The 14,121-nt window shown below is 40.3% G+C and overlaps 2 protein-coding genes across 2 annotated transcripts; one reads left to right on the top strand and one right to left on the bottom strand.

Moving 5' to 3' along the window:
* Positions 1-6: 6 nt before the first annotated feature.
* On the bottom strand, positions 7-1,054 carry ginm1 (glycoprotein integral membrane 1). The gene is made up of 3 exons (XM_015042859.1): positions 960-1,054; positions 765-836; positions 7-648 (listed from the first exon to the last, which is right to left on the bottom strand). Exons 1-3 carry the CDS (start codon positions 1,029-1,031, stop codon positions 523-525), a joined length of 270 nt encoding a protein of 89 aa, XP_014898345.1. The 5' UTR covers positions 1,032-1,054; the 3' UTR covers positions 7-522.
* A 79-nt stretch (positions 1,055-1,133) lies between these two features.
* ppil4 (peptidylprolyl isomerase (cyclophilin)-like 4) lies at positions 1,134-11,532 on the top strand. The gene is made up of 13 exons (XM_015042858.1): positions 1,134-1,223; positions 1,519-1,586; positions 2,261-2,325; positions 2,405-2,522; positions 2,629-2,771; positions 4,286-4,382; positions 4,492-4,608; positions 4,684-4,808; positions 4,940-5,006; positions 7,139-7,250; positions 8,189-8,285; positions 8,406-8,532; positions 11,212-11,532. Exons 1-13 carry the CDS (start codon positions 1,154-1,156, stop codon positions 11,416-11,418), a joined length of 1,413 nt encoding a protein of 470 aa, XP_014898344.1. The 5' UTR covers positions 1,134-1,153; the 3' UTR covers positions 11,419-11,532.
* Positions 11,533-14,121: the final 2,589 nt, after the last annotated feature.

Below are 14,121 nucleotides of genomic sequence, written 5' to 3'. Positions count from 1 at the left end.
AATATTTTAGCAAGATGAATATTCAACACATGCGGAAAGCAGGAATAGGTATCTTGTTATTAACAGCTCACGAATAGAAAGTCGATTTGTTTGAAATCTGCACCAGCATGTCAGAGTTTCAGATACAAACCAGCAATCACCAAAAACAACTACAGTGAAGACAGCAGCGTGTGGAAGGGCCTTCACTGGTTCATTCCTTTGACATTAAAACTTTTTTTTTTTTTTTTTTACTTTTTGTGGTCAAACAAGTCAAATTTTGTTGGTCATGTTTGATTTGTGGAAGCAATAAATCATCCAACAGGGATGAATACCTGAACTGTTTCTGTTTATATGATGGTAGAGGAGATGCTAAAGTTCATAGAGGAGTAGCAACATCTGAAAAAAAATACGATTTCCAAAGAGATATTAGCTGGAAAAAAAAATAAAATAAACATGGCCCATTAGAAAGCCTGGAGAACCAGTTCTAAAGATTACAGGAAGGAAAAACTAACAGGCGGATCATTTAGCTTTAGCTCTGTAAGCTCAAAGGAGAAGTGAAGGAAACTCACAGAGAAGAGCCTGGCAGTTGAACCTAGTGACACCTGAAAGCTCCACCGGGATCTCATTGACCAGCACCTGCTCTTCACCCACTGATATGTTTAAATTTATCTGGAAAAAAAACAAAACAAAACAAAAAATACAGAGAAGTGACTCATGAGCCCCCTTCCTGATTTCCCAGAAACAGAGGAATCTTAGGAATTATTCCCGCGTGGCCATAAATTTACCTGTAAGCTGTTGGACTGCTGCAGCTCGGTGTCTGTCAGTGTCCCTGCTGTCACGTTAATCAGGATATTTTCCTGCGATAAAAACAACTCGGTGAGAAATAAAAACAAAAAACACCCGAACGCCTCACTGCTACATTATAGTGGAAAGGCTAACAACGAAGCTAACACCGCACAAAACACCTCTTTTTTTCTTACCGTGTTTAGCTGCTTTGTCGTCGACTCGGCGACAAACAGAAGAACAATAAAACAAACTGTGGGACTCGCCATATCCGCTTTTAGTTCTCTTCCATCAAAAACAAGAATCGGGAAAAACCGTTGCGCACACCTACGAACTGCGCAGGCGTACGGAATGTTCTGCTGTTTTTCTCGCGAGAAGTGAAAACGTCAGTATGGCGGTGCTCCTTGAAACAACGCTGGGGGATATTGTAATTGATTTGTTCACCGAGGAAAGACCTAAAAGTAAGGCTATATATTACAATAACCCACAACTGTTTGTAAGCATATTAGCTCGTTCATAACTGAACGAGACACAAGAGCGCTTATGAACAGAATATGGCGGTGTTAGCTTCGGTGGTTAGCTAGTCTGTTGTATGTTTCATTCAGTTTCTGTTTTATCTTGTTCCAGAATTACTCTAATTGGAGTAGAGTGTTACAACTGCTGTGCAGTTGTAATAAGTTACGTCATATCTTACTTCCAAACACATTATTTCTAATGTTGCCAGAGGTGCATCTAAACATTTGTGCTCTCTTTCAGCCTCCCTAAATTTCCTGAAATTATGCAAAATAAAATACTACAACTACTGCCTCATCCACAATGTGCAGGTAATGCTAAGCTGTCTTATTTCAAACTGTCTCCGCTGTCAATCTGTTCTTTTTTTGCTAACTCTATGCTGTTTCAGCGAGCCTCCACAGGAGGGCGCCAAAGGCCAAGCTTACAGTCAGAGCTACCATTGACGTTCACACAGCTGTGGAAGGATGTTAATGTTTAATTATTTTATCAAATGTAATATATCAGATTAACCCAAGTAAAACAGACATCACATACATTTTTCATCCCAATTTCATCTAAAAGCTGAACATTCTGGCTACTCCAAATCTTACATGGTAATTACACTTTTTCGTGTCAAAGTCATACACTTCTCTGTTTCCTACAGAAGAGGATTAGGGCCACTGGAAAAAAGAAAAAAAAATGACTTTAATCTTAGAATTCTGAGAAAAAAAGTCAGAATTCTGACTTTAATTGTAGAATTCTGAGATTAAAATCAGAATTTAAAAAAAAAATTCCAGTGGCCCTAATCCTCTTGCGTAGTTTCCAAATTCCTTAGTCTGTCTAAATTCTATCTACTGGACTGAGATTACTACATTAGTACTATAGCTTTGCGTAACATTTGGAGCTTGTACTAAAAACAAATCCCATAAAAATCTGAAATATTTGAAGTGTGACTCTACATTCAGATTTGCTGGTAAACTGTGTGATATGTTGGTGTCTTTCTCAGAGGGACTTCATTGTGCAGACTGGAGATCCTACTGGAACTGGCCGTGGAGGAGAATCTGTGTTCTGGTCAGTCAGTAAAACGGTTTCAGATGTTTGGGAATCAGGCGGCGCACACTGAAAACCTGTCTGTGTTCCGGATCTGCAGCAAGCTCTATGGAGACCAGGCGCGCTTCTTTGACGCGGAGAAAGTGCCGCGCATCAAGCACAGGAAGACGGGGACGGTTTCCATGGTGAACAACGGAAATGACCAGCACGGCTCTCAGGTGAATGAGAAGAGAGCTTTTAGAAACCTGCCATATCCTTCTTTTTTTAGGGCAGGAATATAAAAAAACATCAGATGTGCAACTGGAACAATTAGTTTCTTCTTAGTTCCTCATCACGACCGGGGAGAACCTGGACTACCTGGATGGAGTCCACACCGTGTTCGGAGAAGTCACAGAAGGGCTGGACGTCCTGACCAAGATCAATGAGGCTTTTGTTGACAAGGATTTTGTCCCGTTTCAGGACATCAGGTGAGCTGGAACCAAGAGGCCACGTCACACTTACATCTACTGGGCTTCCTTAGATAAGAGCTTTTTAAATGACTTTTAAAAATTCATTTAGCTTACTGTACTGTTTGATAACTGAGATCCCGAAACTCCCAAAACCTGGGAGTAGTGATGGACTCTGACCTGAACCTTCAGAGCCACATTAAGACAGTCACAAAGTCGGCCTTCTATCACCTGGAACATCTCCAGGATTAGAGGACTAATGTCTCAGCACGATCTAGAGAAACTCATCCATGCATTTATCTTTAGCCGCATTGATTACTGCAACAGCGTCTTCACAGGTCTGACTAATAAATCAATCAAACAGCTGCAGCTGATCCAGAACGCTGCTGCTCGTGTTCTCACTAAAACCAGGAAGATAGAGCACATAACACCAGTTTTAAAGTCCCTACACTGGCTCCCTGTAGCTCAAAGAATAGACTTTAAAAAATACTGTTAGTTTATAAATCACTGAACGGTTTAGCACCACAACATATTAAAGATCTGTTATTGCTGTACCAACCGTCTAGACCCCTCAGATCTTCTGGTTCTGGTTCTGCTCCGTTTCCCCAGAACCAGAACCAAACGAGGAGAAGCAGCATTCAGTTTCTATGCACCACAAATTTGGAACAAACTTCCAGAAAACTGTAAAACAGCTGAAACACTGAGGGACCTGTTTAGAGTTGCTTATGGCTAAATTAGGGTTAGAGTGTGGGCTTTTGATGTCTTCGATGTTTTTATCTTTACTTTTTATCTATTTATGTAAAAGTGGTGAGTGATTGAGGGTCATTGCGCGCACAGAAAAACCCTGTAAATTCTAGACTCTAACAGGTAAAAATAGTGCACAAAAATCCGTGTAGGACGGCGAAGTCCTAGCGCAAAAATTCGCGTGTCAGGTGGACGGAGCCTGGTACTGCAAGGTTGGAGACCTTGTCCTGTCAGGCGACGGGGCCTGGATAATACCCGTGTTAAACGGACGGTGGAGTCTGGCGACAACAGGCGCTTAAATTCCATAACAAAAGTATGTTTTTATCTTTTTTTTAAATCTTTTTCTTTTTTTTTATTTTCTCTTTTTCCAAAATCTCTCTCTTTCTTACTGTTTATTCAATGTCACATGCTGTTTTTATTTTGTTTTTTAATTATGTAAAGCACACATTTCAGCCTTGCTGCTGAAATGTGCTATACAAATAAAATTTGATTAATTGATTTGATCAGTTGGATTGTATAAATGAATTTAAATGTTTTGTTTTTGAAAGGTGGATTAAGATTACATTTGCTGTGAATTTGACTTATGTTCCACCTACCAACTATCTTTTGTCCAGTTCCTAGTACAAATATCTTAGATAGGAACTTATTTTAATCAATAATTCCTTAATTTATTAGTTCCATCAGCTGATTCTAACCCTTATAACCTGGTAAAATGTTTTTCTTACTTTATTATCCTGATTTGTTTTATTTTTATGGTTTGATCATGAGACGTTGCTGTTGTATTGCGGCAGGATAAACCACACTGTGGTGCTGGACGATCCGTTCGACGATCCTGCCGATCTGCCGATTCCTGATCGATCGCCTGAGCCCACCAAGGAGCAGCTGGATGTGAGAGCAGCCGCAGTCTTTCTCACCAGAGTGATGGGGCGGCTCAGGGACGCTCAGGCAGACGTAGATGCTTTCAGTAGTTTGTGTGAATCAGTGTTTGTATTTGCAGAGCGGCCGTATCGGAGCGGACGAAGTGATCGACGACACGGACGGGAAAGGAGCCGAGGAGCTGGAGGAGAGGCTGAAGGAGAAGGAAGCCAAGACTCAGGCCATCCTGCTGGAGATGGTGAGACACACGTCTGCTCTCAGTCCTCTGGCTGAGCTGGGGGATACACTGAAGACACACTGAGTGTCCCTGCAGGTTGGGGACCTCCCGGACGCAGATGTGAAGCCTCCTGAGAACGTTTTGTTTGTGTGCAAACTCAACCCAGTCACCACAGACGAGGACCTGGAGATCATCTTTTCACGCTTTGGCTCCATAAAAAGGTCAGGATTCTTATTTTTGTCAGATACGTCTTTGTTTATTTTTTTAAAGATTTTTGCCTGAACATTTTGTAGTCACCATCTGTTTTCTTTTGACGTTACCAGAACACTTGTTTTTGTCTTTTTCTATGTAGTTGTGAGATCATCAGAGACTTTAAAACTGGAGATTCCCTCTGCTACGCTTTCATTGAGTTTGAGAAGGTGAGCAGCATCATCTCTATGCACCAATAAGGCCTTATTAATACTGGCCCTCTAACTCACTGCTAACATCCCCTTGATAGTTGACGATTTTTTTTCTTTGCATAAATGCAAATTCCATCCAGTTGCAGGATGTCTGTTTTGCCACCGGCTCACTTCTGTTGCCAAACTGTCAAAGCCAGCAGGATCTTCCAGTCATCCACTATATTTGTAGTTTTTTCAGTCCTAAATTAGCAATAAATGACATAATCACATGATAAATGAAAATGAGTGCGATAATTTTCATTCGCATGCTTGTTTTTGTAGTTTGCTTCATCTTTAGAGCGATGCTGCCCTTTAATATTATTGAAAGACCTGCATTTAGAAAATACTGCAAACATTTGACACATAATACAAAGTGGTCAGTTTGAACATTTCAGATTCACATTATTTTGGTAAATTAACATTACAAAAAGAAAACAAAAACAAAATACTACTTTACAAATGCATAATTTTGCAAAAAAGGAATAAATGTTTTCACTAAGGTCCTAACTGGCTGTTTGTTTTTCCAATCTGAGCCTGATGATTAAATAAAAAAATACTTTATTGATCCCAAAGAGAAATTAAATGTTGTAACTCTTATCAATTCAGGTTCTTCAGAGTTATCATAGACAGTGATGGCTGTTATTTGAGGCACATTTTTGTTTTGTTGAGACTTCATAATGTTTTTTAATTTACTGTTTTAGTCATTTTTTTCGGACATTTAAAAATGCCACAGTGTTAAATCTTCTTTTGGAAATGAAAGTTTATTGATCTTTGTGCGACAGGGCTTGCAATATAAACCCTTTATCATTATATTTGTTTAAAATGGCCTCAAAAAGACAAAGTTATTGTTTATCACAATAATTTCTGGGACAATTTATAATAAGTAATCACCACTGGCCTAAACTTGTCAAGATTACAGAAAGACAGTAGTGAGGTGTGCAGTAGGTTAGCGGTGGATTGTGATGTGATTTATGGTAAGAATATGGATGGTGAAGGTGCATCCAAAGCTCAGCTCTGCTTTATAAAGTCAGACATGTTTAGATGCACTGTTGTAACAAACTCTGTTATGATGTTCGAATCACTCGACTTTCCTTTTAATTAGTTTTTGTTCATGTGCTTTTTGCATGTTCTGGTTCACTGGGAAACATAAGCTGATAACATCTTGTTTTTCCATATATATGCCCTCCGGTTTTTATAAGGGAAATAATAACAGGTGGAAAAACCCTGCAGGATGTGAAGTCTGGAAATCAGTCATAAACTCAGTTTGCTCTGTTTATGACATGTTGATTATGATCCCATCAGATTGTTGGAGTCATTATGACAGAGGAGGGAAAGTGAAGCAAATAAAAGAGGTCTCGCATCCTGCCTGTCGCTGGTGTGCTTCAGAACTGCTGCAGTGTGAAAATAAGAGCTGATAAGTTGGAAACGTGAAACCTGTCCTACAACATTGATTAGGTCAGATAGGTAAGATAATAGGGAAGATCATATTTGCACAATTTGTTTTTCAGTGGTGAACCCTGTGAACTTTTTATCTGGGGAATAACGGAGCTGCAGGAATTTCACTGCAAACGACAAACGGAATCAAGGCTCTGAAGGAGCTTATTGCAATGCGTTGTGCAACCAGTAGAGGATGCTATACTTTTAGGTAGATGTTGACTTTCACGCTTGGCCAGTGGTGCGTCACACCAAACGGTTCTTGTAAAGAAGCCAGAAAAAGCTGACTCCTTGAAAATGAAAGATAAGAGAGGAGCCAGGGGTTTTCCACAGCACATTAAAACGGAGCAAAATGTTCCTGCTTCTACATGAAATCCATGTTTTTATTCCGGGTTCCTGAACTTGGCAGCTGGTATCATATTCCTCCCAATATGGGCAGCCAGTTAAAGCAGCTTTTGGCTTTCCTTTACCTCTTGTGTGAAGATATTTAAGAGCTTGCATGTCATGTCATTTAATATCTGGAACATAGTCGGTGTACATTCAGCAGGTGCATAAGGCGGGTAGTTTATGTGAGGTCTGCTGTTATTGGTCAAATTAGAGCTGAGTTTTTTGTCACATTGTTCTTTTTTTTTTTTTTACATTGAACTTTACAATATTTAAACCTGTTTTCTTGACAGCAAGAAGACTGTGAAAAGGCTTACTTCAAAATGGACAACGTGCTGATTGATGACCGACGGATCCATGTGGACTTCAGCCAGTCGGTTGCAAAGATCAAATGGAAAGGGAAAGGTACTCATGCTGGTCCTGAGGCTGGACTTTTAATAACAATAGTAATAATAACACATTTTTCCACATAGCGCTTTTTTTAAGTACTCAAAAGTACTCAAAGACGCCTCACAATACAAAATCAAACAATGTAACATAATAGAAAAACGTACTAAAAGGTTAGATAATATTTTCCACTCAGTTTGTGGGAGTGACAGCAGTGTTTCTCTGTTTTTGTTTTGTTTCTTTTACTTTAAAGGGACAGCTCAGTGTTTTTGAAATGAATTTCTTTGAAGTTTACAAGCAGTTGGTATCGCATCTGCAGTAGATTGCTCTGCATTTCTCATAAATCTAGACTAGCTGGTCCCAGAGGCTAAAGCTAACAGCTAGCCAGAAAGAAGCCAGTATCAAAGCAAACCTCTGCTGACCTAAAACAACACAAATTTACAGTCTATGCGTACACACACACACACACACACACACACATGAAATTTGTGCAGAAACATAAAGATGGAACCCTACTTACCCTTTAAGGAACATGACTATAAATTGTGTGAATGCTATTTAAAGAATATCCAATCGAATGCCGACCCTCGAGGACCGACTTTGGACACTCTGTTGTCAGTGTTTCACACAGAGTGTTTATTAGTGGTGCACAGGACATTCCTATGTCTGTGTCCTAGAGATGTAATCACAGGCTTCCCCGTTGATAAACAGCCAATATACAATAAGGATAACTTCTGTATTCATAAATAGTGTTTCCATAAGCTGTGTGGCACCTTGGAGACTTTTTATTTTAGTAGAAGTCTCCTCTAGGTCAGACTAGCCGTTACTAGTCTGGATTTATGCTAACATAAAGATAAACTCAGATAAGATTTTAGCTGTTTCTAAACCTTTAACAGAACTTCACGTATAAAAGTCTGCACTGCTCCTTTAAGTGAACAGCTGTGTGTGTGTCCTAGGTGGGAAATACACTAAAGATGACTTCAAGGCCTACGAGAAGGACTTGGAGAGCCGTTCTAAGCTGGCTCTGAAGGATCAAGTGAAGCCCAAACAAGAGTATCCTTCTGTGTTCACATGCCTGGGAATGTTTTATTTTCCTGTTGATATTCTTCTGATTCATGCCCGTCTCCATCCACTGCCTTTCTTTTTCTGAGATTTCCGTAACCTTCCAAACAGCTCCAAGTATGACCTGCTAATCGAGGATGAGGAGGCGGCGATGAGCCACCGGCACCCTGAGAAGAAACACAAGAAACACCATCATCATTCAGACGATGAGGACAGCAGGAAATCCAAAAAGCACAAGGTCAGTTCTTTAACCAGAAAGCTGTGAGCTCACAGGTCGTATTGTATCCTGTGAGTCTGGACGTGTTGCTGCCAGGCAGGTGCCCAGATTGGTGGTGTTTCTGTTTATTCCTGAACATCCAGACATCAGCAGTTAGACTAAATAATCAATTTCAACTTCGTAATGACCCAATCAGTCTCCACCTCACTGGACTTGAGGTAGTTTACTCCGATACAGCGGTGAGGTCTCATTGTAGCTTTTTTACTCCATCCCTACAACATCTTCATCATTCTCTCTTCTGTTTTCCTTCAGCCTTTAGTGTGGGTGACCCTAGTCAGTGCTTCTGATACTGATCATGTTATTTTCACAAACAGTTGTGAAATACAGAAAATGCTGACTGGAAATAACTTTTCCTCTAGCTTTGTTTGGCGCCCGCTCTAGTGGAGCACCCAGATAGATCAGACCTGTTCTTTCCACCACTGTTCAAATGATCAGCTGTCCTTCCTTCTGCAGGGTGAATGACAGCTATATGGACTTAGAATTCAATATTGTTTTGTGGTACTACTGTGATAAGGATAAAAATGTTTAAAAAAAAAAAAAGATAACTACTCCTTTTTTTCCCTGTAACTGCACAGTGTTCAAAACGCCCCAAACACAAATACTACTGTTGGAAAACATTCCCATCTGAAACAGGCGTCTTCAGGATACCTGACTTATAGCTGTGTGATTTATGTCACTAAGCTGCACACAGTAACTGCTTTTAATCATATTTTCAAATTTATTGATAACATGGAGTTTTGTTTTTTATTCAACCTCATTAGTTGAAATTTACTGAGACAATGAATCAAAATGTTTATCTTCAGAACCCTAAAGCCTCATGTTGGTGGTCAGTCCGTCACAGAGGGTTGTTGCATTTGTATTCATAACAGAACATAAGACACTTTAGCATAAGGGAGCATGTAGCATGGTGTGAGGAAAACAAGCGAATCTAAAATAAGAGAAGAGAAGAAGAGAAGTGTGTGTGTGAGGAGCTTCCTCTGCTACCTTCCCAGAGAGGAAGACGTTTGTGAAGATTCTACTGTAGGACTCTGAGTCTCCTTCCTGTTCTAAATGTTTTTCTTTAGGAGTCAGACCCACATCATCAGTCTGCCACTACCATGCTTCATTCTCCCATGTTTTTCTCCTGTCTGTCTCTCTGCTTCTGCTATGTTTGCTTTATTTCTCCATCTTGTGTGTGTGTGTGTGTATGTGTGTGTGTTGTTTTTATTTATTTTTGGAATCATTTTAAGACCTGATAAGAAGCAGATATTGTTTATTATGAGCTGTTTTGTGTAGTTTGAGGTGGAGGATGTATTTTTTATTATTTAGCAGGGTTACATAATGATGTTAAATATCCCAGGATTTTATTGTTATACTGATTTTATTATCATGTAGATAAATGACCGCATCGTTTGTTTTAGCTGTTTTCGGGCTCCCAGGGACCCAGCGGTGCAGTAAGCAGAATGAGATGTCACATGTTAGTTTTATTTTTCAGCAGTCCAGATAGTTTTACGTGGAGCGACTGAGAATCACCAGCGTGTTGACTGTTCCTCCAGTCTGAACAGGCAGTTATGGAGTTATTGTTGACCTTTGACACTGAGAACTTCCTGGTCAGCACCATGTTGTGGTGAATGGCCACACAGACTGTTGTCCAGTCTGGTAGGAAGTGGCGTTGCAGGAAATGTTTGTGTCATATCGCTTTGATCTGCAGGAATGCAGAAGATGTCTGACAGGAACGCTGATGGGTTTTTGGAATGAAGGCTGACCGACGAAGAAGCCGACCTCAGGCTCATTACCTGTCAGGAAAACCACCTATCGTTTGCCAGGAAAAATATCAGCAGGCAGATAATGCTAAAGTTCTCCTGTGAATACTTCCTTGTTCCTTTAATAACTTTCTTATCACTGTTCACTTTGTTTAATTCCTCTTCCAAGAAGCCTGAGCGCTCTCTCTATTTCTTTCTCTCTCTCTCCTGTCAGCTCATCTTCTGGCTTTAAAACTAGAGATGCACCAATCTAATACTAATATCTGTATTAAATTGAACTAAAACTCTAGTTTTGGTGTCTGTGACAATGTTCCAGATCTATAATCCGTTCAGTCTAATTCTATATTTTAATTGTTTTATATTTTATTTAGAATTCTTATTCCACTTTCTCAACCATTTCAAACATGGTTTGTTGCAGTTTATTTTACATGTTTGACCAGAGGTAGTCGACCTGTTTCTGTTTCTTTACTATTTATTTTTCATTGACTGAATTTACTCACTGACTGACTAAATTCATGTTGTTTTGTTTTTACATGTTTGACCAAACTGGTGAAGCTGTTGGTGTTAATGTGCTGTACTGAATTAGTAATTCAGTACATTTATTGTTAAAAAAAAAAATAACATTTTAAGACACTTCTGCTGTTTTTTTTTTGTTGTTTTTTTTGTATCGGATCAGTATTGGCCGATACTAAACCTGAGATATCGGTATCGGTATCAGAAGTGAAAAAAGTGGACCAGTTCATTTCTAACTGGGCAGAAAAGTCTTTCCTATAAATTCAAACTTGATCAAAGGAGTAAATGTCCTCCTCGTTCCTTCTAACTGGACATTTGGACGTCAGTCCCAGTCTGTCTTCTCCCACTTCGGTTCTCACCGTCTTCACTCTGCTCTCGTTTCCAGGACAACGAGGAGAGCAGACGCGACCGAAAGTCTGGGCGCCAGCGTTCGGGCTCTCGCTCACGCTCGCGTTCCAGAGACAGAGAGCACAAACACAGCAAGTCCCGTCTCAAACACGGGAAGGAGAGCCGGGACAAAGGTCACAGAGAGCGCAGCCGCAGCCGCTCGCCCAGGAAGTCCAAGGATAAAGACAGGAGCAGGTTCAGATGAGGGAACTGGCTGGTATTATTTTAACTCTGACCTTTGTTTAAAAATCACCCAACTAAAAGTGAAAATGACATCAATTGTACAATTTCTAGATAAATAAACCAAACTAAACCAAAAGAAGTGCGTTGAAAGACTCACTATGATGCGGATATTGTCTTATCAGTTCTACTTTTTTTTTTGTTATTTTGTAACCATGACAGACTTCCTCATCGCCGTGTTTACTTCTTCTGCATCTTCCTCTGGTGACTGACGCATTTAGAACAAAAGCTGCACAAGGTCCCACCTGCCGCTGACTGCTGGGGGGGTGGTGCATTTTAGAAATGTCTGTATGGAAAGTTGGTGGGCGGGTTCCCTCTGCCCCCACGCTGCTGAGGGAAACCACTGGTGTCTCCCTCCACCCACATGTCAGAGCTCATGCCTCTGTCTGCAGGGTCACGCCGAGTCTCAGAGCTGTGCTTCTTTATCTGGAAGTTTAATAAACTTCCAGTTACAAAGATTGAACTTTAGCAAATGAATCTGAACTCAGCTGAAAATTTACATTTTAAATTTGATGCCAAGGATAGTAAAATATTTTTCTAACCAGCACACTTACCACTTGTCCTTTTTAGTTCATAATCTTTCTAACTATTGATTGAGGTGATTAACCACTGATTTGTTTGCATTTTGTTGTGCAATTGTAAATAAGCTGAATGTGTCCCTTTTTTGATTGTAGTGCTGTGAAAACTCTTTCACACTTTAATCTTTCAGATTATCTAGCAAAGGTTAACTTTAGTCTGGGAAAATACAAAGAAATGTACTTACTGAAGATACAAAGTTATTCAAACCAAACCGGCCATTGTTGAAAACAGTAAATCATGACTAAGCAGTGATTCACCATATTGTTCGGTGAACTCGTTGCTCTCACCAGGTGTTTTCCTCCAAACTTTTATTATTACCACTGATAAAAGAACAATGTGGATAAATCACTGCTGCAGAGTTCCAGGCCAACCTTCAGCGTCTTAAAGATGTCCAACTGCTTTTATGTCCGGTTTCAGTCTGGGTTCCATGGTTACCACAGTACTGAGACTGCCCTCGTCAAAGTGTTCAGTGACATCCACATAAGCTGTGGAAGAACCACAGTGTTGGTTCTGTTGGACTTTAGTCCTTTCAGTAAAATGTCAACAGTACTGAATGCTGCGCTGAAGAGTTGGTCAGACTCTCTGGTCCAATACTCAGCTGGTTATAATCTGTTATAAAGAACTGGATGACTGTCTGTCAATAGGTAGTAGACAGAGGTCACATGTGGGGATCCCCAAGGTTCAATCCTGGGGCTCCTCCTAATTAATATCTACAGGCTTCCACTGGCTCAGATTATAACAGGAAATAAAATTAGTTACCATAACTACACAGGTGATGCACAGCTCTAAATTACGATGTCACCTGGTGACTGAACCCATCCAATCACTGAACAGATGCTGTAACACTGATTTTATACACACTCTTACATGCATGTCTCGTAAAATAAACATTTTTCACCACATCTTACTACTGCTGCTGATGCGAGGAGCGGCCATATTGAAATGCAAAGTCAGCCTTACAAGTCCTAACTGAAGGTAGTCGGAGTTGCTTCCCATTTCAAAGTGGGAAATCGGACTTTGGACGGCGTCCCAGTTAATTTTTCTGGCTGGGAAGTCAGAATTTCCCAGTTCCAAGAAAACTGGAAAGCAGGATTACTCTCAGATCTGAACCTCTACAGACTGAGAACCTGAACAGGTGGAGAAACAGAAGCCAACAAACTGATCAAGGTAAGAATGGCTCTTCATCATCAGTCAGGGTTTAACCAGCAACTGGAATCCAGCTGAAGTCTTTAACTTTGTAAATGTTGACTGTTTACATAAATACGATTGACTAATAAAATCCTTTCAACTATATGAAATCTTTGTCTTTGCATCCTAAAATGTAGAAGACTCCACATAACCCGCACATATCCTTGAACATAGAAGCTGTAAGAAAACAATTTAACCAGCAGAATTTGGGTCTTTCTCCTTAAACTACCTCTTTTATCTGCCAGTTGCCAGAGTTGAACTTGCTTCTCCTGTTTGGTTTGCATCTTTCTCAGAAGTCACCACACAGTGTTTTCAGTTTCCCCAAAATAAGATCCAGTCCTGTAGGCGGAGAGGAGTAGTGGAAACAGATCTGCAGGGGAGAACCAAAATAAGCTGCACTGAGGGTTAACCTAGAAAAGCGAAAGGTTCTGGTACCGAGCAGAGTGGAAAAAAAAGGGTTGCACTGCTTTACACCCCCGGGTGGAACCACTGCCAGAGTCATCCCCGGCTGCCTGCAGCCTGCAGGCTGTCTGCACGGTTTATTTTTATGTCTGAAACTTCTGCGAAGATCCAAATACACACACACACGCACACACAGAGATTGAGCCTCCTTGTACACATGTAAAACAAGCAGGATCAGAATCTGAATATTCAGGACTGAACAAACCCTCAGTCACATTCATGTGTAAAGATTTGTCCTGACATCTTTCATCTTACTGCTGTATTTTTATAAGTAGGAATGGAAACAAAGCATTCCTGTTTCTGAGTGATAAACTGTCTCACACCTCAGTTAATCTAGATTCCTCATATAAGATTACATATGTTTAAGTTATTCATTAACCCACTGGAGATAAGATGTACTTTTCTTCTCTTTCTCTGGAAATGATTTGGTTCTGTTGTG

The sequence above is a fragment of the Poecilia latipinna genome, unplaced genomic scaffold (genome assembly GCF_001443285.1).
Source record: "Poecilia latipinna isolate Pla-1442-1.1 unplaced genomic scaffold, P_latipinna-1.0 Scaffold604, whole genome shotgun sequence".
NCBI classification, from domain to species: Eukaryota; Metazoa; Chordata; class Actinopteri; order Cyprinodontiformes; family Poeciliidae; genus Poecilia; species Poecilia latipinna.
The sequence above is the reverse complement of the archived record's forward strand: the minus strand, read 5'-3'. Positions and strand labels throughout refer to the sequence as shown.

Bases quoted from the DNA above. Each gene is read 5' to 3' on its own strand.
- ginm1 (XM_015042859.1), bottom strand. From the start codon at position 1,031: ATGGCGAGTCCCACAGTTTGTTTTATTGTTCTTCTGTTTGTCGCCGAG. The intron at 837-959 runs GTAAGAAAAAAA...TTTTTATCGCAG, and splicing joins CGACAAAGCAGCTAAACACG to GAAAATATCCTGATTAACGT. The intron at 649-764 runs GTAAATTTATGG...TTTTTTTTCCAG, and splicing joins AGCAGTCCAACAGCTTACAG to ATAAATTTAAACATATCAGT.
- ppil4 (XM_015042858.1), top strand. From the start codon at position 1,154: ATGGCGGTGCTCCTTGAAACAACGCTGGGGGATATTGTAATTGATTTG. The intron at 2,326-2,404 runs GTCAGTCAGTAA...CCGGATCTGCAG, and splicing joins GGAGGAGAATCTGTGTTCTG to CAAGCTCTATGGAGACCAGG. The intron at 2,523-2,628 runs GTGAATGAGAAG...GTTTCTTCTTAG, and splicing joins ATGACCAGCACGGCTCTCAG to TTCCTCATCACGACCGGGGA.